General features: G+C 38.6%; 1 protein-coding gene and 1 non-coding gene across 3 annotated transcripts; one reads left to right on the forward strand and one right to left on the reverse strand.

The window, feature by feature from the left end:
* Positions 1 to 32: 32 nt before the first annotated feature.
* Positions 33 to 8,623, forward strand: DNTTIP2 (deoxynucleotidyltransferase terminal interacting protein 2). Of its 2 annotated transcripts, none has more exons than XM_030455505.1 (7): positions 33 to 183; positions 1,150 to 2,858; positions 4,295 to 4,436; positions 5,148 to 5,243; positions 5,596 to 5,760; positions 6,851 to 6,960; positions 8,471 to 8,623. In XM_030455505.1, exons 1-7 carry the CDS (start codon positions 79 to 81, stop codon positions 8,562 to 8,564), a joined length of 2,421 nt encoding a protein of 806 aa, XP_030311365.1. In that variant the 5' UTR covers positions 33 to 78; the 3' UTR covers positions 8,565 to 8,623. The 2 variants fall into 2 exon arrangements, with proteins under 2 accessions (XP_030311365.1, XP_030311366.1); XM_030455506.1 differs by lacking the exon at positions 33 to 183 and adding an exon at positions 383 to 561.
* Positions 8,624 to 12,129: 3,506 nt separating this feature from the next.
* On the reverse strand, positions 12,130 to 12,215 carry TRNAR-UCU. Its single transcript is given in 2 exon segments — positions 12,130 to 12,165; positions 12,179 to 12,215. It is a non-coding gene; the product is annotated as a tRNA-Arg (tRNA).
* Between the last annotated feature and the right edge of the window lie 8,540 nt (positions 12,216 to 20,755).

Consider the following 20,755-nt stretch of genomic DNA (forward strand, 5'->3'; position numbering starts at 1 on the left):
GCGTTCTCCCTCCCGCCCCCTGACCGCGCAGCCGCGCCGGAAGGGCGGACCCAAAGGCGGGTCCGGCGTCCACGCAAGATGGTGGCCACCAGGCGGGCGGCGGAGCGCCGCAAGGAACAGGGGACCGGGGCGGGGGCCGGGGGAGGAGGCGGTGGCTCCTCCGGGACTGCGGATGCGGCGGAGGTGAGGGAATCGGGTAGGGGGGCACAGACAGCTGGGTGCCCCCCGCCCTCAGGGGCGGCCGCGGCGGCCATCTTAATGTGCGCACGCGGCATGCCGTGGGGAGCCCGGTGTCGGCATCGGGCGTCGGAGCGCGGCGGCTCTGCGGGGTTCGGGGGTGGCAGCTGCGCAGCCGGGTTTGGGGCGGGGCTGGGCCGGGCCCGTCTGGCGCCCCGCTCGTGGCGCAGCCTTCGCTTGCCGGGCCCGCAGCCGCCGTAGGTTGTTAGGCCCTGTAACGTTGCGAGGTACCAGCTGAGGGTGTGGGGCTTGGGGAGTTTCGCTTTGCACTGCAGCTTTAGCATCTTTATGCGGCTTTCCCACTAGATCCCAAAACACTGTCGCGTAAGTACTGATAGCTTGAATAGCATGGTTGGTGGTGTTTCAACACGGTGCTGTGTTTTGGGAAGATCTTGGTGTTGTGGAGTTTTACTCTTTCCAGAATTTTGAGTTGTCTTCCAGGGCACCTAGACGGCTAGGTTAAAGCAGCAAGATTATATCTCGCATTGCAGTTGTTGTGAGGCCAGTCTGTTCTGCTAAAATAGGTTATGAAAACCGTTTTGGAGCACATTCTGCCAGTTGCTAGGCTTGTGTTTCATAGTTGAGCTCTGTTTCTGAGCATCACTTACAAATTTGCCTCCCATGACAGCGTTCCAGAACTTATTAGAATTAGATAGATATTTTTTTATATATCTTCATGTACTTGTTCATGTTTTTTAATGGATCTGGGCATTTTTCTTGTCTTGGCTGAAAGACAGCAGACAGATAAGCAAGGGATGGTTTATTGTGTTCTACATACATAGGGTTACTTGGGAATATGTAATATGTTGTCAGTTCAATTAGATTTGTTTAAAAAGGTTTAGTGATTTGACTGGCATCCTTTTTATGGGGTTATTTAATCTGTCAATCACATTTTTTTCACTCCTTTTCTAGATGGCATCTGCTGAAATTAGTACTCCTGTGTTTATGAGGATGACTAGAAGAAGAACTAAATCAGTTCATAAGCCAGAGGTAATTCAGGAATTTCAGTTGGAAGAGGTGGAGCGTGTAGAAACAAAGTCAGATGTCAGTGATAGCTTAGAGTTGCAGATTACTGGAAATAAGAAAACAACTGTTCATTCAGCACAAGCTGATGGGGAGGTGTCAGAAACAGAATCAAACTGCTCTGCTGTGTCTGGTTTTCAGACACCTTTGTTTGTAAGAGTAACAAGAAGACGACAAATTATAGTTCCTTATCAGCCAGATTCTCCTAATAAAAAAAGACATGATAAGACAGCTTTTCTAAATAAGATATCCAAGATTCTGGGTGAAGATGATGTCTCTGAAGCTGAATCTTGCTCCTCTGCTGTTTCTGGTGTCCAAATAACTGATGTTGCCAGAACCACAAGAAGAAGGCAAAGCAAAAAGAAATTGCAACCTGATACAGTTTGTGAGGTCCAGGGTGAAGAAATTTCTGATGCAGAGTCATGTTGCTTAAGTTCTAAGTTGGAACCATCCATCACTACTAAACGAATTACAAGAAGCATGCAAATTAAATCACAATTAGAAAATAGTAAGCAGAATGAGAAAGGAAGCATAATTGTTTCAGAAGATGAGAATTTAATTGGGGATACAGTTAAATCAGAGCCAGTAGCAATTTCTGATTCCATACCTGCTGCAGAACTTGTCTCTGACGCAGAAGATGCTTCCTCTGTCATTGAGGATGGTAAAGAACCCAGTTCACCTAAAAGCAAATCTGCAAGTACAACCCAGAGTGAGGACGTGGAAGAAGAAGTTTTGAATGGTAGGATGCCCAGCAATCTTGCAAAAATGAAACAAAGCAACACTGAATCGCCGGGAAAAAAAGCAATAAAAACTCCACAGGCTGCTGTGGTAGATGATTCAGAGGAAGAATGTAGCCAAATACAAGAACATCGTGGTGAAGTACTTCTGAGGAAGGGGAAAACACAGAATAACACTCTTTCTTTGACTGATTGCATGAGTCCCAAACAATTTCTTGAATCCCAAGGGCAAATAACACCAAATGAAAGTAAAAAAATTACAGAATGCAGAAGAGCAGGTGCTGAGACAGCTGCACAGGAGGCTTGCACCCATGCTGGTGAACTAAGAAAGGGTGAGCGATCTAGTGCAGTGAGCAGCCCACCAAAGGACACAGTTGTTGCACAGAGAACTGATAGATGCAGGAAAATCAGTGTATCCAGTGCTGGAGACCAAACAGGAGAATCTGCTGAATCTGTATTCCACAGCAGTGAAAGGTCAAGCAGTGGAAACAATTCTTTTGCATTGTTTCTGACAAAAGATGAAAGTGATGAATCTGAAAATAGTGGTATGGGAGACATAGATGCAGTTGAAGATAATCTGTGTTATAAAGAGGCAGATCAGAGGGCACCTTCCCTCAACAAATCTTTAAAGAAAGATTCACTGCATGCTGAAGGGCTTTTTGTAATTGATACTGAGCCTGGCATGAGTTCCAGCCAGAAGTATTATCTAGATCAGGTAGACCAAGATTGTGATGCTGAAAGTAAACATGAAGGAAGTGAAAAAGTTGAACGATCTTCAGATCTGGAAGAGGCTGAAGAGGAACTAATAGATGAAGATGGGAAGGATGAAGATGATGATTTCTTAAAAAATAAAAGGGACATGTAAGTATCTTTCTAGGAATAACTAAAGGATCTCTGTTTCATTCAAGCATACACCTAGGATATGTACATTATATGTGAAATGATAAGTACAGAAGTACTCATGACATAAGTTGCATTGACATTAAAAATGGGGTTGCACAAATTATAAGGTAGAATTATAGTCCATAAATTGTGTTGTTATTGCTTTGTATGTAGCAGAACAGAACTCTGAAATATTTAGGCATCTGGAGGCTTTATGTGTATATAGTATGTGCTCAACTTAAAAAACAAAGTGAATCTAAGTTGGTCAGTCCGACTTAATTGCTTATTCAGGTCACAGTTTTCTTAACAGATGACGATTATAGTTTGGGTGTAAATAACAAAATCCAGTAAATCCCTTACATGATGCTTAAGTAGATGATATTTTAAAAATCCTAAACAGTTGCATATATTTCCACATTTTCAGTTCTTGTGCTGTGGGATGGTGATGCTTCAAGTGAAATCAGCTTATCATAAAATGGATGGGACCTCTTGAGCTCCCAGAGTCCAGCTTCTGCTAAAATCCTTCTAAATGCTTCATATGTTTGAAGCATAATACTCTGTTTAGATTGGATAAATAAGTCTTAATCTGCTAAAAATCTTCTAGTTGGCAAAAAGACACAAGAATGTAGTCAGGCACTCATTGTAAAGTCATTATATATGAGACACAATGTAACAAATTTGTAAATGGCTTCTATTAACAAGCATTCAGGCAATAATAAAATACCTGTTGTACCTCTTTAGATATTACCATAGTTCTCTACAATAGGTGTTAAACATTCTTGTCATGAAGAACTTCCTTTTGAGTCATTGCACATTGTTTGCAGGTATATTCCTTTGTTTGCCTGAATGAAGTAATGAAGAAAAGGCAATGGTTTTGAAATGTTTAATAATGTTATTTCTAGTACTGTTGTACAGACAAGGACTTAAACATTCCTAGGATGAATTCTAGCATCTTCATACTTTTCACTAAGAGTTGATAATATTTTTACCACACCTGTGTTCGTGCTTTTGTTTTTCTCTTCAGCTAGCAATTTTTCAATGCATAGAAGAAGGGTGCTGGTCATGACTTATTTTGGCAAGGTTAAGCAAATTAAGAACTCAACTTTATAGAAGATAGTAGTATCTAAGATAGGAATATAGCATTAGAATTAATATGAAAGATTTCTGGAAGTGATTCCACAAGCATTGTTCTCTGTTGAAGTCTTACTTCAGGTAGTGGCTTGACTTTTTTTCATCATCGTCTGTGATCTCTAATTACATATTCCTCTAGATCTTAAGAAGTAAAATCATTGCAGAGCTGAACCTAAGTGGGAAGACAAAGATAAATATTTTTTTCTGTTTTTCTCAGAGAACAATAGAAGATTTAGCTGCATACTTGTTAACAATATTCTAGTCATTAATTATTTCCCTTTTAGTTTACATCTTTCTAGCAGCATTGACCCTGGCTTGAATATCAAGAAACTTGGAGGTTTATATATTAGTTTTGATACAAAACAAAAAAAACAGCAGCCTATATCAAGTGTAATGAAAAAACTAAAGAACAAGAAGGAGGACCAGGTAATGTGTTTACAATTATGCTTTTACTTATGACTAGAATAACACAAATATGTTAATTTAGTAAGGTTGCATTGCTTGTTTTTAAACAAGTATCCTGCTTTACAGTTTGCTAAGAATCTCTGTTTTTTTGGCCAAAGTACTTTTTAGCCAAAACATTTGGTTTTAATGGTAAGAATTTAAATGTATGTGGCACTTCAGGAACTGAAATGCAGTGCAAGTATCAGCATTATCCTGAAAACAAAATTTAAGTTGATTATGCCTGCAGCTTTGCTTAATGGTACAGAAGCTGAAGGTCCACTAATGAGATATTAGTCCATAGCAAGATTAAATTTCAGTAAATACAGGTCTGTACAGATCTTAATAGGGAATTAGCAGTTTTATTTCAAAAGCACCCCTTGAGATAAAGGGCATTGTTATTTTCTGTTGAGACTGGTTTTTTTTAGACTCATCCATGATAGCCCTCTCTATTCTGGAGCATTTACTCTCTCACTTCTTCCAGAACTAGTCAGCTGCTTTCTGTTGCTGGCGGGGGTTCTGTTTTGAAGGTCCCCACTCCTTTCATTGTGGGTCAAAGAAGCTCAGGAATAATGCTTGTTTATAATGGTTGCTTAGGTTCTGCATGTTTCCTTTGATAGGTTGTGTAAATATGGTACAGCAATAAAATCTGTACCAGGGATGACTGTCTTAACATTAAAAAAACAATATCTGCAGCTCTTACAGAAGAGTATAATTACTCCGGATTTTGAAAAAAAGGAATGTGTCCCTCCCTTCAGGCAATCACTTCACCAGCTGAAGAAACAGCATAGGGTAAGTGAAGAGCTGATAATACCCCAAATGACAAAACAGTCTTCGCCAGAAAGCCCCGTGATGTGCATATGCAAGCCTCACTGGAAGTGGAGTGATGAACTGCAATTTAGTCAATTTCTGGAACCATTCTGTGGAAAGCCATCCTTTTAGTCTTTTTCTTTTAGTTACCAGAAAGTGAAAGGTAACATGCTCAGGTGCTACAAATCTTATATACGGTGATGATGACCTTCCCATTATAGAGGTCATGAAATGCACTTTTTTAAGGTACAGAAGTATGTTCTGAATGCTTTATGCATATTTTGGAAGGAGGGAGGGAGAGTCCCCTGTTATTGTTCTTGGTATTGCATCCTAGGCAGAGCGAGAAAAAACAACAGGTGATGGTTGGTTTGGTATGAAAGCCCCAGAAATCACTAGTGAACTGAAAAATGACCTTAAAGTTTTGAAGATGAGAGCATCATTGGATCCTAAGCATTTTTATAAGAAGAATGACAGAGATGGTCTACCCAAGTACTTCCAGGTAAGGATGCAGCAGAAGGTAGCGTTATACTGCTCAAGTTTTGAACAGCTCTTATTTCCTGCCTGTTGTGTAGATATGCTCCATCTTGATCTGATTTCCTAGCTTAATTATTAAAGCACTTTTGTCACTTGGCTGCAGTTTACAACTGCTGAACTTTCTATTGCATACATGTATATGTTGGGTTTTTTTAATGTCATCTCATCTGATAGTACCAAACAATTTCCTGACTTAATCTTTATTCTGAACTCTCAGTGGGCTGGGTTTTCACCGCTTTTTTAAAGTATTAGCTTTTCTAAAAAGTGTATAGAAAATAATTAGCCTTTATTTTCTTACTAGGTAATACAGTTTGAACAAGAGACTGCTAGCTTTGTGATCAGCCAGAATTTCTGCTGCTGTAGCTCAGCTTTGAAGTGGCTTACATAAAGAAAAATATTTCTATAGTTTCTGTGGTAATTAAATTCTATCTGCTTGCTCCTGTTTGAATAGTTAGCATGCTTGAGGAAATTGCTTTCATTTCTCAAAATATTGCCGCTTAACTCTAAAGGAAGTGTCTTGTATGTTACGAAGTTTCTGGCATAGAAAAGCTTAGAAGTTTTCCACACAATGAGATCTGCACAGATCTTTATTCACTAGGTGAAACACTCCATGTATTTCCACTTCAAACCTCAATCAGAACTGGATAACATTGCATGCTGGCAAAAATATGATACATTCCTTAATGAAGCCCTTGTATTAGTTGGATTAACTGCTCTGTAGCCATCTAGCAAAAACCACAATGTTTATAAGGACTTCCTTCCTTTAAAAATTAAGAACTGGAATTTTTTTATGAATACAAGGATTGATGCTGCAGTCCAGTATTGAAAACTGCAGTTTTAAAGCTCAGGCCCTCTGTGCACTAAACAATGAGACAAAAAGTGCCTCTGCATACAAAAACGTTGCTTAATTCTTTTGTTAGTTTACATTTCTCACCTTCTCTGTAAGTTTTACCATTGTGACCTTCTCTGTAAGTGTCTTTACACTGAGAACTAAAAAGGGGGGGGGGAAGAGGGAAATAATCAACATCAAGAATGTTTGCATTTCTGTTTCCTAGGTTGGAACAGTGGTTGATTCCCCCATAGACTTTTACCATAGTCGAATCCCTAAGAAACAAAGGAAGAGAACAATTGTTGACGAGCTGCTTGCAGATTCTGAGTTTAGAAGGTATTTTAAATGGTTTTGCAATTCTGATATCCTGTGTAAGAGAGGAGTATTTTTAATAATTTGAAAATGAATCTATTAATAATTTATTATGTTAAGAATATAACTTTTTTGTTGTTTTTACTCAGCTTACACAGGGTTTTTTAACACTTCAAAGAGAACATTTGAGTCTGTTATAGCACTTAAGCAGCACTGCCATTGAGAAAATCTAATGAATGGGGGATAATTAGTCAGAGAAAGCATATTTTTTATCTTCACAAAAGGGTTTTATACAGCTTGAGTCATCGCTATTGGTAGCTGCTCTTAAAATAGTGTCAGTGCAACAGTCAGCCCTATTCTGGTTCACTTCTAAAATAAGGGTCTGTACAGGTGTACAGCAAAACCCAAGAGCTCTAAATGAGTGATTTATGCCATTTTTCTTTTTACTGTTTACAGACTAATTGATTTTTCCTGGCATAATTATTAGAAGAGTGCTGAGTGTGAAAGTTGATGTGATTTTATTTTATAAGCATGTCTGTATGCCACCTGTCATAAGAACCAGAATTGCTCTAGAAGTCTTACTGGAAGACTACGATTGGATTAATTAATGCTTGTCTAACCTACAGTTTCTAGAGAAGATGCCTTAGTTGATCCATTTTGATACTGGTTATTAATCATGTTAGTCTTCATCTGTCACATAATGGCATGTTTTCTTGGAAATAGTACATGATTCGGGGTTATAAGGTTAATGTCAGGCTTGTAAAATAATGTTAATGTTGGGAAGGCTAGTTGGTGTAGCTATTTCTTAGCTTTCAGGCTTGGCTTGTTTTTTAAGGTTATTGTTAGAAGCAGTTTTTAACAATTAAAGGCTTTGAAATTTGATCAGTTAAATAATGTTGTGACTAATTAAGGGCTTTAACTAGATAGTTCAACATTAGTGCAGGTACTTTTCAGGTTTCAGCCTCGCTTTTAAAAGCCTCAGTACAGCTCAGTGTGCAGTGATCTGTGTTGGTACATAAGGTACATAAAGGTACATAAGAATCTGTAGTGGAGGAGCTGGCAACCCATGTTCAGTAAGTAAATCCTGTCATTGTTTAGTGTTGATCTCATCTCAGTTTTTAGTCTTTGAGTAGAGTAAGGTTGGTGATTTTGAGTTTCCTGAAAAGACAGTTTTAAAAATGGGTATAATTTGTCCATAGTATTGTTGGAACTGATGAGTCTTCCCACTATGAGCAGTAGCAATGTTTTAGCAAACTGTTGAAAATGTGATGGCATATGCAATAAAAAAGCCACCAGTTATGCCAAAATATGTTTCTTCAATGAAATTTACTTCCAAAAAATATTTACCTGCATTTATCAATAGTGCAAGTGTCAGTTTGCCTCTATGTATGCTGAAGTGTACAAGATTAAAATAAATCTCACGGGGAAAATATGAGAAAAATCAATTTGGCAAATTATATATGTACTTTCCATGTTATTTTTTTCCTCAACTTTGGTTTACCATGCTTAAAAGTAAATTATCTATTTTGTTCAGATATAATAAAAAGAAGTATCAGGAGATCATGAGTGAAAGAGCAGCTTTTGCAGCAGGGAAGAGGAATCGGAAGAAGAAGAAATTTCACAATTAAGACTTCAAGAAAAATAACAAGCTGGACAACTTACTTGTTATAAACCTTTTTACAGAATGCTTTCGTTGTGGTGGTTTTTTTTTTACGATTGCAGGTTGTATAGATTGAGGCTGAGAGACTTTTGTAGGGAGCTTTATCAAATTATCAAGTATCTAAATTTAAAATGATCTAGATTTTAGTTATTCTTTTTAATTAATGTTTAATTAATGTTAATTAATTATTTTTTAAAAATAGAAGCATATTGTTAAATATAAGCACAAAATACAGCTTCATGGATTGGAGTCTTTCCAGGCTTCGATCTTTACATAACAAATCAGTAAATTAATTTTCAATTTATGTCTATAATTCACCTTGGCACCCATTATATGCCAGAACAAATTTTTACATGTTCAGTCAGAGGTGCTGCTGACCAGCTCTGGAACAGAAGGTCCTGAGAAATAGTTTGGTTGTGAAGGGTTTGCTTCAACACTGACCATAATAAGGTTGAGAATGTTCTGGAATCAAATATATACATATAATTTATATAATATAAACAATAAAAGAGATATAAATTATATCTTGTTTAATAATATATTGTAAGTATTTATTATATATACAATTTTAATATCTAGTAATATGTTAAATTTTACCATTTAATAATTGTCTAGTGATCTTTTTGATAATAACTTGACAGGATGGGGTCCATTCTAGGGTGTAGTGTGCAGATGGTGGTTTGGTTTGGTCTTGAAATAGTTCTTCAGGCAAATGGAGTGAGTGGAAATGAGTGGAAAGCCTCTGCTACCATTATAGAACCTGAGATGGCATCAGTTCAGTTCCTCTTCAGTGACAGTTCATAACCTTTTGTGGTAACATAACTTGTGAGAGGGTTTTCTGTGTTGCAAGTGCCTGTGTTCTGTGTGAACCAGAGGTGAGATGGACTGGACAGTGCTTGCTGGGCTGCAGGATAGTGCTTGTGGGTTGTATATGCCAGCTTGTGCCTGGTTTAGTTGCAGCACTAGTTAGTGTACCTTTCTTAACCACCAATTTGCATAAAAGTGTAGGCAGGTAGTGTTTTGGATTCCTCTGCCTTTCAATTTGTTTGAAGTTGACATAAAGTTTTAGTTACTGGGGAGAGAGTTAAATCTAAATGTGGCATGTGATTGTGTAAAATTACCAGATTTTTCTGAAAATACTTAAATACAAAAAATATATTAATTATTTGTGAAAGACCAGCATCATTTAAGAATCTTTTCCTGTAAACTGAAAGTAATATTTTCTTTTAATGGCTGTCAGAAATATTTGTGTTAATACATAATTATGCTTTAATTGACATTGACCACAGTTAACAAGAAGCTTCCCCAGGGATAAAGGGAAGTAGGTATGTGTTGGGTCTTTTTATATATGCATATCTTGCTCTTCTGGATGTCACTGCAATGCTTTGTGTGCACAGTAGCAATTACTTTCTCCTGTTTCTTTATGCTTCTCACAGTTTTGCCAGTATTCCTTCTTCCTCCCCTTGGGGCAGGGAGCGTCCAAGGGTCGTACAGCCCAAAGAGTTCATAGTCAGTCTCGTAGCTATTGTGATCATTCAGCTATAATGCCAAGAATTTGATGGTGGCTGAAATGTTGTTGCTGGCGTAGTGAAAGGGTCTCCTATAATTCCTGTTTTCTATATGATAGAACACTTTGTCTTAATTTTTAAAAGTCATGTCTTTACCACGAGAGCCTATGTGTGCCAGTCTTGCTGAGAACTGAAATCCTACCATAATGTGGGTTGGAAGGGATCATGAGAGCTTGTCCTGCCCAGCTTTGGGCTCTTAGAAGGGTGAGACCCAGTTGCGCAGGGCTTTATACAGTCAGGTCTTGAAAACTTAAAGGATGGAGACTGCACATCTTCCAGTGTTCCACTGCTTGAATCTCATGGCTAAGAACGTTCATATCTAGTTACAGTAACAATTGTTACTGAGTATTGGACTGCCTCTTTGCCTTCACATTCTTTTTTTTTAGTTACTCCATACATTTATAACAAGCAGAATCTGTTGGAATTCTGTAGCTTGCTATAATTCTTGATTAATTTTTTTTTCCTCCCAATTCTCCTAATGCATTCTGAATTCCGGTGAGTATGCCATCTGTGCAGCATTTTCCTCAAAACTCTCTTCATACAAATAATTTGTGGAATTGTGGTCCTGTAGTTCTCCACTCTGGTTCCCATGAGACTCAGTTGCACAGCAGGAGAGCTATCTCCGTGCTTGCCTCTAGGTCAATCTGTAATTTTTTTTGGACTGGAACTCTTAATTAACCTAAGCATTAGAGTATTGATATGTAAATTCGCTTGCAACATGCAAACGTGTAAGCGTCTGCCTTCGACTGGTTTTTTTCACTTGGAACTAAGCAAATTTTCTGAAGCTTTCCTTAAGTATGAACACTGAAAAAGGAAAAAAACACTATTTGAACTGAAATGTGTTGCCAGAAGTGACTGAGCCAGGAGAAAGGTTTTGTCTTCTGTTACTTCATTTAGTTGTTTTTCTTATGAGGGTATTGTGGAGAGGTTTTGGTTTTGCTATTTATCTGCAAATTCTGAGAATGTTTGTTTCTGTAAAGGGCGATATATATATATACATCTATATTTATTGGTAGATCGCATTCTGAGTGAGTTTCTGTGCTGCAAAACTTGATAATTCATGTTCCCCATGCTGTATTTGTTATGTGGACTTTTGCTTTTAAGCAAACATCTTTAAGCAAACAGGTTGAAAGAGTCTGTAGTCACACATGCAAGATTACAAATAATTTATCAAAGGACCTACAAATCGAAAGATGAATTTGTAATTTGTAATTTAGAATTTATAGTTTATAATAATAATTTGTCAAATCCTGAGACAAATCGGTTTGTTTAGTGCTGCTGCTGTTTTGTGGTTTAGCACCCGTTTTTAAATGGTGGCTGTTACTAGGGTGTCTCTTCATCGTCTACCTACAGGTGTGTGTAAGTTAGGGAGAAAGGGTGGTATTAATCCAACTGTTACATTCTCCAGTTTTAATACTGTAGTTTGTGGGCTTGTGTTGTTGCTCAAAGGTACCCGTAACCAGGAATGTATCCCGGATTCAGTGAGTGTCTGCGGGCAGGACACTGAAGGCCGTTCCCGAGCTTGGCGGCTCCTCCGTCCTTTTCCCTCCCGGCGGTGGCCGCGCGCCGCTGGCAGTCGTTGCCTGAGGGAAAAGGACGTGAGGGGACCGGACCGGCAGGAGGAGAACCCAGAGCCCGACGCGGAGGAGAGAAAGCTCCACCTTTTGTCTATGGCCATGGGGTGTCTGAATGTCGACGGGGTCCGGCGGAGGTTCGAGCGGACACAGCTGGGGTAAGAGGCGACCGCACCCGATGGAGGTTGGGGCTGTTGTCTCCCCCCGCTCCCAGCTTTCCCCGCTCTCTCAGGCCGCGCCGGGAGGAGAGTCCAGAGTGCCGCGCTGACGGGAGTCGACTGCCGAGAAGCGTCAGGTCAGTGGCCTCGGTTGCTCCCGCGGGGAGCTAAGGGACGTGAGGGGGAAAAGATTACAGCCTTTTAAACGGCTGAGGGAAGGAAAATGGATGATGCGACTCCGCCGGGACTCGAACCCGGAACCTTTGAATCCCTTCATTCCTCTAGAAGTCCAATGCGCTATCCATTGCGCCACGGAGCCACCTGTTGGAGCGTTTGCACACCACCCATAGAGCCTGCGCGCGAGCCTCTTCGGTCGGCGCCTGCGGCCCCTGGGGAGGGCGCGGCTGTGCGGCAGGGCCAGGGGGCAGGAGCTGCTGGCTCTGCTCTGGCTTCTTTTGCCTTTCCCATTTCCCTTTCCTATGGGTAGGCACAGTTTTATACTGTATAGACCTGTATAAACGATTCTCGAGGCAGCTACTACATGCCGGTAGAGCGCTGTTCACAGCCGGGGCTCGGGTTAGTCCCTCGCCGTGGGGCTACGTCTCTTGAGAAGCTGACTTTTTTAAAGTTCGTCAGTAATCAAGATAAAATATTTACAGTCATCCCATTTGGAGCGTTTTTAATATTAATCCTCATGTTTGGGGGAATATAACTGTGTTCATAGTGGCCTTACATTGAGCTGGGAAACTGCTCCTCCAAATGTCCATACATTTTCTTAAGAAAGGCTTTATATGATCAGGGCTTTTTACAGAGATGAAAGTGCTACATTGGTGAATTAAATTAGTTTGCTTTAACAAATATGAACATTTCTCATTGCAGTTATTTATAATGTGTTTTTATTAGCACTCCACTTCTGGAGTAAACATGAACATTTCAGACAAAGAAAACAAAACCCTTTCATTCATAGCAGCAAGGATGTGGAAACTACACCCTGTCTGTTCCAAAGCTATGTAGAAAAAAGTAATTTCAACATTTTTCAACATATAGTTCCAGCATTATAAATTTTTAGAAACAGTCTAAACAGGGCTTGATGGCTTGCTTTTTTTTTTTTTTTTTTGCTTTTTTTTTGCTTTTTTTGCTTTTTTTGCTTTTTTTTGCTTTTTTTTGCTTTTTTTTTTTTTTTTTTTTTTTTTTTTTTTTTTTTTTTTTTTTTTGGTTTTTTTGTTTTTTTTTTGTTTTTTTTTTTGCTTTTTGTTTTGTTTTTGTTTTGTTTGGGGTTTTTTTTTAACAACATCATTTGGATTAAAGAAACCTACAGAACTCTGGTTATGTCCACTAAGAGTCCCATAATCCCATGCACTGCAGTGTTGGGTTTCCAGTGCTACAAGAGACAAAAAAATACTGTATGAGTATTTGAAACACCAGGAACAGGTGGTGAGTCAAAATGTGTCCATGCAGTATCTGCTAGATGCTGCAGAAACCTTTTGTGATTCAATAGGTAGAGAAATCCAATGTAGGAATCACACCTAAAAATTAGTAACTGAGGGTATTTTGAAGAACTAAACAAAACCCTCTAGATGGAAAGAACAAAAAAGAAAAATGAGGAAAATATTCTATTACATTACAATATTTTCAGTTTGGGCGAAAACATCACAGTATACTTGGATCATTGTTCCAAGTACTGTGAATACCTATTACTAAATTAATTAAGAGGAGCAATGACTGAACTACTTCTGTTCTAACATAACAGCAAAACCCCCAGAGGATTCAGTAAAACAAGATTTTCTTTTAAAAGCTATAATTATGGTCTGAAACAAGTCTTTGATGTTATTTTTTTAAAACAAGAGTAGGCATGTTAGAAACCCCAAAAGAAGAGAGAGTATGAAGTTCTTTTTTTAACGTTCCTCAAAACTGCGTTCTAAGACCAGGCAAAACCTGTGGCCTTTTGCTGCTGGGGTGAACACCCCCCAGCTCAGCTCTGCAGTGGCACCAGTTCACTCTGGAGGGCTCAGGAGTGCGAGCAGGGGATGAACAGGCAGGGCTGGAAGGATATTTGCCCTGTAGTGTGGTGGCCTAAGTTATACAATAAAACAGTTTTGTGAGAATCTTGGGTTTCACTTCATAAAAATTTAAAAGCATCAGTAACTATGGAGAAAAAGGAATGGAGAAAAACATGAAAATAAATGAGTGTGCCCTAAAATCTGAGAAGCCAGGTAGTTAATGAAATGGATGCAAAATAAGTTGATAAGTTGATTAGGGTACACAATCCACTAGCTATTGCATCAAGGGCTGAGATACCAAGTGTAATGAATAACCAAGGTGACTCAGATAAATGAAGGCATACTGGTAGTATGCCTTGTGACTCTCACAAAGTCAGCTAGCCTGTCTCTGGCCAGCAGTGAGCCGAAGCTCATGAGCTGGCTGATGATTAAATAGGTCCTGCAATGTTGGGGGTTACTGGCAGGGTTCAGTAGTTACAGCAAGTATCATAATGGAGGTGCCGTCCCTAAACTGACAGACTCTTGTGGAGCTAGAACAGTTGTAATCACAAGAGAAGACTCATCAAATTAGAGAACATTCAGTGTAGAACTGACAGTGTAGAAGTTCTGAGTCCATATGGTCTTATGGTCTTGCCACATAACTCTTTTGTTACAGACAGAACTCTTCAAAGTGCTCCTGTTAGAGGAATGCAAAGTGTGGAAAGTTGAGTTTGAGTTCTCAGATCAGAGCAGCTCAGGCCCTGCACTGCACAAAAGAAACAGAACTTTTTATTTATTTATTTATTTTTAATATTTAAGTTGATCTTCAGAATAATACGCTTAAATTTACGTGCAACTTGAATAAACCCTTTGCAAGTAAGAATCGCCATTAATACCTTGTAGTTTGTAAATACCTGAACTCTTTTTTTGTGGGGTGAGATGAGTCAGTACCCCACCAGTGCAATTTGGTAACATGGTACCTTTGGCACAGTACTAAATGCAGATAGTGAATAATCAGAGTTTGCTGTAAGAATAGTTCTGAAGGTGTGAGTAGAAAGTCCTGACACTCATATGATTATCTCCTCTGTGTAGTTTCATTTTGGTTTACACAGGTACGTAAATGCCAGCTGTTGGTTCCATTTAAGTGGGAGGACAAATATGTAAAGTGTTTAGAAATTTTTCATAGATAATTCGGATTGAATTTCAAGTCTGTTTCCGGTTTTATTCTCTAAGTACAGTCCCAATGCTAAGTCCATCTTTCCTTTTAGACAGCAGATGGAGCTGCTGCATGAGAAACAGGACAGTTCCGGGTTCGTGAGGTAATCAAGAAATATGTGTCAGGCGAAAACGAGATCAGATTAACCTTTGCTCTCCTGGATCTGAATCCATCCTTTGGGCTTTCCCTCTTCTGGGGATGGCTGAAGTTCACTTCTGCTGCAAACTGGCTTTCATCTCAGCTCCTCTTTAACTTCGTGCTTCTGTTTCAAAGAGCAGAAGTTCCTTAGGACACAGTTTTGGTTTTATTTACTGGTACTTAGAAATGGCTGTTGTGCATGAATTATGGCTGCAGTGAACTGCAAGGGTGTGGGATCAGTGGTGCTCTTATGATGGGGGAGGATCTCACTCTTCCACTGTGAAAGCAGCAAAGCTGGGGATCTGTCTTAAGTACCTATACATAAATGCTTGTAGTATGGGAAGCAAACAGAAGGAATTGGAAGTTTTTGCGTAGTGGGAAAACTAAGACATCATTGGGATTACAAACATGAGAAATAGGATAAAAATTTTTAAAATTCATTTTAATCACATCAATTGTTACGTTCTGTAAAACAAGATAGACTGCAGAATTCCAGTTTTACGTAGAATGACTCCTGGTTAAGTGCCTTAGTAAAGTATATCACTAGCAAAGCCAGGCTGGCTCCAGGTTACTTATATGGTGTTCTACTATATTCTTATTTTCCATCCAGAAAGTTGTATAATGAGGGTGATTAGTAATGTAGTTTGACTAGTATTTTCAGAACAATAGGTCTGTCAAATTTATTGCTGTTTACAATAGATTATGCATATTATTTGAGGCAGATTTGCCATCTTGTGCTAGCTAATTTTAAATCTGGCTAATTCATATTACAGTCGCAAGACTTCAATTTACCATGTATTGAATAGATGTATTTGAGGAAAGTGAAAATAGCAAAGTTCCTCCTACACCAATTAAATTAAAACTGGCTCTCAAGAATCTTCACTGGAGTGACTACATAAATGGGCAGCTGCATTGTATACTGGTATATTATAGTGTAGAATATCATAGTTAGATCCATGCTTCAAGACTGACATGTAGAAAAGAAACATGCTTTGTAGCTGTAAAATTTGTTTTGGAAGTCATATGGATACTGTCTCAGGGAATGCCACATTGCAGTTTTGCACTTATTCACTGAATTCAGGTTCTGCACTTCTGCAATCTATCAGTAAAACTCTTTTCTGTGTTTTAACAGCCATAGTGGGAAAATATGAAACTAACAAGCAATGTTATAACTAATCCTTGCTTAATCATTGTTCCATGTTCTTCCTTCCAATATTTGTTTCATAAAACTAGTCATTAAAGTTAATGTAATTTATCACCCTGCAGAAGTTACAGGATGAAGAAACAAAAAGCTGCACATCAAAGATTCTTCTGTGCAAATACAAGTGTTTCTTTGTCATGAATGTGCAGAGTTAGCTCTGCCACTCTAAACCAGCAGTGAATTCTTCTCAGTACTAGCATTGAAGTAAAATAATTTGTCCTTTGTCCTTTTAGGGGGCTTTACTTTTATTTCCAAAATGCTGGAAAGCAAAAAAAATTCCTGTGTTTGGAATTGCAACATTTATATAAAGTTTATCTTGCTTTATTCAAACTAGTAATAGGTATCAGTCATTTCTGCAGCAAAGCAAAACATGCAGCTACTACAGTCAGTGATTCTGGAAATCATAGGTATTACTGATACCAAGATCTCTCATTTTTTTACCATCACCCTCCGTAACATTTTTACTAGTTTACCCTATATGAGTCTAGTTAATTTTTTACATATTCAAGTTTGCAACCATTCAAGTGTGGAATCCAGAAAAATAGTCTCAGAAAAACTTAAAAGAAATACTGTCACAGTCCCCATTGAAAATTATGGGAAGATTTAAGTAGACATTGACACCCTCGTACATGGAGATTTCAATCAGGTTTTGATCCATGGCTTTTATTCAATAACTTGCTACAAAATTATTGCTTGCATTTATGAGTGATGTTATGAAAAGATATCTTACTGTATATATAAAACAATATTGCTTCTTAATTTACCTTAAAGCACTAATCCTGTTCAAGGGTAGTTTGGAAGGGAAATGGGCACTGTTTGTATTTTGTATTAATTGCTGTGTGACTGGTATTAGTTACATAGAGGCCATATGGTTTTCCACTGGCAGCCTTGCATCTTGTTTTTCAGCAAAACAGTTGTCTACTAGAAATACTTGAATGTTTTTTTGTTACGAATCAGAAAGAGTGAAACAAAATTTTGTGAAAGCAAGAAGTGTTATCTTTAAGCAGACTGGGCTAGAGACATTAATACAGAGTTAAAATGGAATAGTGGAACCTAGAAGAGTTACCCTGGAATATGTGAGAGTGCAGTGAAGGGCCAGGTGAACAGAAGAAGGAGCTGAGGAGAAAAGTGAAGACCTGGGCTATGAAGAAATAGAGTAATGTTGATGGTGCTAATAAAATTCTGATAGGGGTGTGGCTTTGGTTTGAGATTGTGCTTTCAGGGTCTTCACTCCTGCGCTGTAGAACAGTAGAACAAGATGAAATCCGTCCCCAACAGCCAGCACCAGCTTGCTTCTTTGGAAAATCAGAAATTCAGATTGTTCTGTTAGCTCTGTGCTTGCAGAGTTTGTCTAACATACACGCAGCATGAGAATTTACACCTGCAACCTATATGTAGCTCAACTTGAATGTGTTTACATAAATTATAAAATCATTTGTTTTCAATTAATGGATTTTAGCAATCCTGAAATCATACCTTTATTTCTTGGGCTTACACCTAAAAGCAATCTGATGGCCTGTTATTTTGCTCAAGGAGATAACTGGTTTGTTATAGTCCTAGGAAGAAAGACACTGAGACTGTAAAGTGTTGCTTAAAAGACCAGTTATTTGGGCTAACACTGTAGAGAAAAAGGATAGCACAGATAATTGTATGTCCTTCTAGATGCCAAGCTGTGTGTTTCAAACAGGTCTCAAATCAGAGCCCAGCATGCCAGGTAGATCCTGTCCATGGAAAGGTTGTCTGACGTTTTGATCTTCAGAGCTTTTACAAGATTTTCTTAAAACAATTTTAGTTCTCATTTCTACCATCAAACAGAAGACTGGTTTACTTGAGAACTGTTTGGTGCACTCTTAGATAAAGAGAAGGACACATGGGTGATGTACTTGCCAGTAATGAGTGGGAGCTGCTTTCAGGCTCCTCTCTTCCATCCCACAAGCTGGCTGAGGATGTCCTGCAGCCAAAGCAAACAGGTCTGACAGCCAAGGTGAGTGCACAGCACAGCACTGGTCTGTGCCTTGTATCTTGGATCATTAACTCCTCAATACAGTGGTCTTTTGGTTAAGAGCAATACACCTGTGACTTAGGAAAAAAAAACATTTGGATAAATAATCGCAAAGTTATGCAATTATACATCTACATTTTGAGACCACAGATGTTTCCAGTGCAGACATAGAGTGGGAAATGATCCTAACTGAAACTCCTAAATGGCTTCCATAATACAAAAAATAATAGTAGTAGTAGTAATAACAAATAAGATGTAATTTGATGTCTGGAGGTGGTAAGTTAACCCTCCCTATTAATCTACTGAGGTCTGGAGTGGTGGATGGTGTTTTGAGCTTGTACATCAGTTCACACAAATGTAAATATGTCAATTTTGTTGTTAGAGGGTGTTGGTTTTTCTATTTTTTCAGGTTTTCTTCCATTTTATAAGTTGTTTTCTTCCATTTTTGTAAATTTTTTCAGGAAATAACTTGCAAAACTCTAAGCTGAAAGTAGGAATTTCTATATTTCATAATGGCTCATTAACAAATAGTTGGTACATTTTTCACCTACCAGAAAAGTAACAATAATAGTTAAAAATAAGGTATGAAGAAGTTTACTCAACTAGTATAAAGCTTCTGCTTGATTTAAGTGGGGGAAGGAAAAAAACCATCAGACCTCGCTGCTCACTTATCATCGCTGTGATTCATCAGCACAGTTTTCTAGGCAGGTCTGGCTGCTCACTGGGCATAAAACTTCTCAAGGTGTGTCTTCTGCCAAGAGCTTTCCCATTTTAAAACTACATAATAGACCATGATAACCTTTTTCTATGGTAAGAACTGCTTTATGTATATTTATTAGTCTGTACTTGTCTTACTGTTATGTCACTAGTTAATAATAAAAAATTAGGTGTGCTAGGAGATGTTTCCAAAAGCAACTTTTTGTGGATTTAAAATTTTAAAAAATCTCAATCTTGGAGCTTAATTGTGGCAGTTATTTCTCGGTATGCTAGTACTGGTTTTTTAATTCAGAATTAAAAGAAATGTGACTATCTAATAGTATGAGGTATTCTCAAATCTACAGAGAATAAGATTAAAATCTTCTTTTTAATACTGAATTATTTTGAGAGAGAACTAAATATAATAAGGTTTGATGTGCATTTTTCATGAAAAAATGGTGCTAGCTAATTTGCAGGGCATCTTTTTTCTTGTATTATGTAATGTTAAGGACGATTTTTTTTCAGACAACTAAATTATTTAGGTTTTGTTGTCAATTTATCAATCTAAATTAGTTGGAAAATAAAATTAATCCTATTTTAAAATATTTTTTTCATCTGCCTTTTCTAGTAACAAGGGTGAATCTTGAGCAAAAATACAGGAATACGTTGGAAAAGTTTTTGCTTTGTAATTGATAGATTTATGTCAACTTTACTATCAAGCAAAAAAGTTTGCTTTGAGAAAGAGGGATTGTAAAGATTTTAAACATGCAACATTAACAAATTTATATGTAAATGTCTGCAATCTAATACCATTGGGAGTATGTCGAAAAGCTTAAGAAAACAGGAGCTGTAATACCCGGTTGGTGTACTGTCTGCTTTCACACTGTTACAGTGGTTGCTGAGAGCTCATTCCGCATGACTCTACTTGTTTCTGCTCTTGGAAAAATGTTGCAGTCATGGCAGAAGAATCAACTTCTTCGTGAGGGGTGTTACAATGAGCCATACTAATAAGAGGTTTTCATTTTAATGTTGCAGCAGCAGTGATATTATTATTAGGCAGTTCGCGCAGGCAAAGAAAGCAGGAGTAAGCACGTGGCAGCGCAGAGCAGAGAGCGGCAGCTAGCTTCCAGAGGGCAGGCACGTGGCTAGACAGGGAGCAACTAGTAGATAGACACATCATGGTCACAACGCGGACAAAAACCACAGTGAAAAAGAATGTGGGGACTCAGACTGAGCTCCCAAGCAGGCATGCAGCAGTGCAAGTCTCTAGCTGCAGTGAATGCCTGTGCCTGGCACTGGTATCAAATGGAACCGGTGACACCGAATGTGTGCGTTGTGAGCAAGTAAATGATCTCCTCAGGCAGGTGGTTAAACTGACAGAAGAGGTTGAGAAACTGAGATCCATTAGAGAATGTGAGAGGGAAATAGACTGGTGGAATCACACCCTGAGGCAGGGGCAGACGGGAGAGGTTGAGGAGATGATGGATCCCCACCCCTCCTGCCACCAGACAGAAGGAGAGGCCTTAAGAGACATGAATGAATGGAAGGAGGTCCGGCCTCAGAAGGGCAAGAAAAAATCCTCCCGACCCCCTCCTCCCTCCCAATTGCCCTTGAAGAATAGGTATGA

The sequence above is a fragment of the Calypte anna genome, chromosome 8, assembly GCF_003957555.1.
Source record: "Calypte anna isolate BGI_N300 chromosome 8, bCalAnn1_v1.p, whole genome shotgun sequence".
Taxonomy (NCBI): Eukaryota; Metazoa; Chordata; class Aves; order Apodiformes; family Trochilidae; genus Calypte; species Calypte anna.